Raw genomic sequence first — 2,333 nt, forward strand, 5'->3', positions numbered from 1 at the left:
GTTAAATGAAGTCAAATAAAATATCAGATGAAAAACTAACCCTAATGAAAATCAGAAATGTTGCCTTTGCAACTAACTGAAAGAGAAATTTAATTTGAAGCACTAAAATCACTAACTGGAAATAAAAAAAAACAACTAAAACTGAAATTAAAAAATAAATAAATTAAACCTGAATACAAAAATGTAAACAAAACAAACACAAATAAAAATGACAAATGCATCTAACTCAATTTCTAAATGAAAACATAAACATTTTTTAAATGGACCACAGGGGAAAAAATTTAATTTATATTTGAGTTAAGGTATAAAAAAAATTAGAGCATTTCATTATTTGAACAACTTGTTGAAACAGAATTTCAGTCGTAATTTGAAGGCTTTCAAATCTTTCAGATCTTACTAGAACCAAGGTTATTAGTGTTATTTAAAAAGATTTTTTCAAATGCTTGTTAATTGAAATACAATATAGTAAAAAAGTTGTTATTTATACATTTATATATTCCTGTATATTTCTACGGCGGTATTATATTGCATAATTTAAATGTCTGTTTCTTATATTATTGTTATATTTAATTTCTTCTGTGTAATTCACATGTATGTCTGCACTATCATGTAATTTGTTCTGCACTGGAAGCTCCGGTCATCATGACAAATCCCTTGTGTGTGTAAAGATACTTGCCAAAAAAGCTTACTCTGATTCTGATATATAGATATATGTGTAAACAATTGGACCAGTCGAGAGACTAAAGTTCATTAGTGTGTGTGTGTGTGTGTGTGTGTGTGTGTGTGTGTGTGTGTGTGTGTGTGTGTGTGTGTGTGTGTGTGTTACCCGCGGCTGTGAAGCCCTTGACCAGGGCATGTGCCAGCTGACCCGCTCCAATGAAGCCCACACTCATCCTGATGATCACACACCTGCACACACACACACACACACACACACACACACACACACACACACACACACACACACATCAGCTCAATAATATAACTGTCACACACTTTCATCTAAAGCAACCTGCATTGCATTGCATTCAAAACTATCACTGAAAATCAAAGCATTGATCTACTTGAGCTATAATATTCAGAAGCTGTAGGACAATAATATATTACAGAAAAACACTGTAAAATAACAGTAATTTCACTTCAATCACAGATATTTTAAGTTACATAGAAGCAAGGATTATACCGTGCAACATCAAAACCATTTCTATAATTGAATCAAATTATATAACTGGAGTATTATTATTTTCATACACCATAGCATAAAACAGATATGATGTTATTGTTGTTTGTATGATCATTGCATATGAATAATCACTCCTTATCCTGCAGCCTGAAACATCATCATTATCATGATTCTATAAATATTCTATCATCTCAGGAAACGGAGGATTTCCTCACCTCCGCCGAGATTCACCGTGAAATGAAGATTCGGTTGTAGTTTATCAAGCGGTGAGTAAAAAACAGTAATGATGTCAACGTGGCTTCATTCCCTCCATGTTCAGCGGCACCGCGCTCTGACGGACACACGCGGAAACCAATGACAGACGAGATGCTGTTGCGACAGACCAATCAGCGCTCGGATGAGGTGTGGGCGGGGTTTGTAACTGTGCGCTCTTATTGCATCAGTTCCTGTAGAATAAACGCTGAATGTCAATCATCGGTGTGTGTTTTTGTTTACAGACATACAGACACATGTCACACAACACTTCATAGGCTACGTTATACTTCACATATTTGTAAATGCTGAATACACTGCACAAATTACGGTTTGCATTTTGCATGCTTTTTAAAGCTCTTTTGTTAGCCTACGTCAAATTAAATTATTTTTAAACCACTATATCCTAAATTATATATTTTAGAAATAATGACGTTCAACATTGTAAAAAAAAATGTTTTTGTGTCGTGTGATCATATTATTTTTAGGCAACTAATGCGTATGTCCTCTTAAATAAATCCTCTTCTCAGAGTTTCCCAATGGAAAGTGTATTTGAGTTTTAAGATAGCCTACAAAAAACTAAACTTTTCATTATTTTAACAACTTCAACTTCAAAATCGCAAAGCTACAGAATTTTTGTCAAATTTTGAAGACTCCTACATAAAATTCCACTGAAGCCAGGTTTTATTTTTGTTAACTATAACGTAAACTATTAAAAACATGTTTATTACTTGAAGTAAAATAAAATATTAGGCTTAATATTATATGAAAAACTTAACTAAAATTAAAAATGTTGATTTGGCAATAAACTGAAATAAGTTTTGAGCGGAAGCACTTAAAACTGGAAATAAATAAAAACTAAAACTGAACTAAAACTAAAACTTTAATCTAAAAATTA

At 32.4% G+C, this 2,333-nt stretch overlaps 1 protein-coding gene across 1 annotated transcript in view; it reads right to left on the reverse strand.

Annotated features, from left to right (window-relative positions):
- The window catches only part of LOC143751377 (pyrroline-5-carboxylate reductase 1, mitochondrial-like), a 14,875-nt gene extending 13,246 nt beyond the window's left edge, over nt 1-1,629 (reverse strand). Inside the window, exons 1-2 of the mRNA XM_077243946.1 lie at nt 1,399-1,629; nt 827-909 (exon numbers count right to left, since the gene is read on the reverse strand). Coding sequence (XP_077100061.1) covers nt 827-893 — 67 coding nt within the window. The 5' untranslated portion in view covers nt 894-909; nt 1,399-1,629. The remainder of the gene's footprint in view (nt 1-826; nt 910-1,398) is intronic.
- Nucleotides 1,630-2,333: the final 704 nt, after the last annotated feature.

The sequence above is a fragment of the Siphateles boraxobius genome, unplaced genomic scaffold (assembly GCF_051911475.1).
Source record: "Siphateles boraxobius isolate OS27281-9 unplaced genomic scaffold, OSU_SipBor_1 254, whole genome shotgun sequence".
Taxonomy (NCBI): Eukaryota; Metazoa; Chordata; class Actinopteri; order Cypriniformes; family Leuciscidae; genus Siphateles; species Siphateles boraxobius.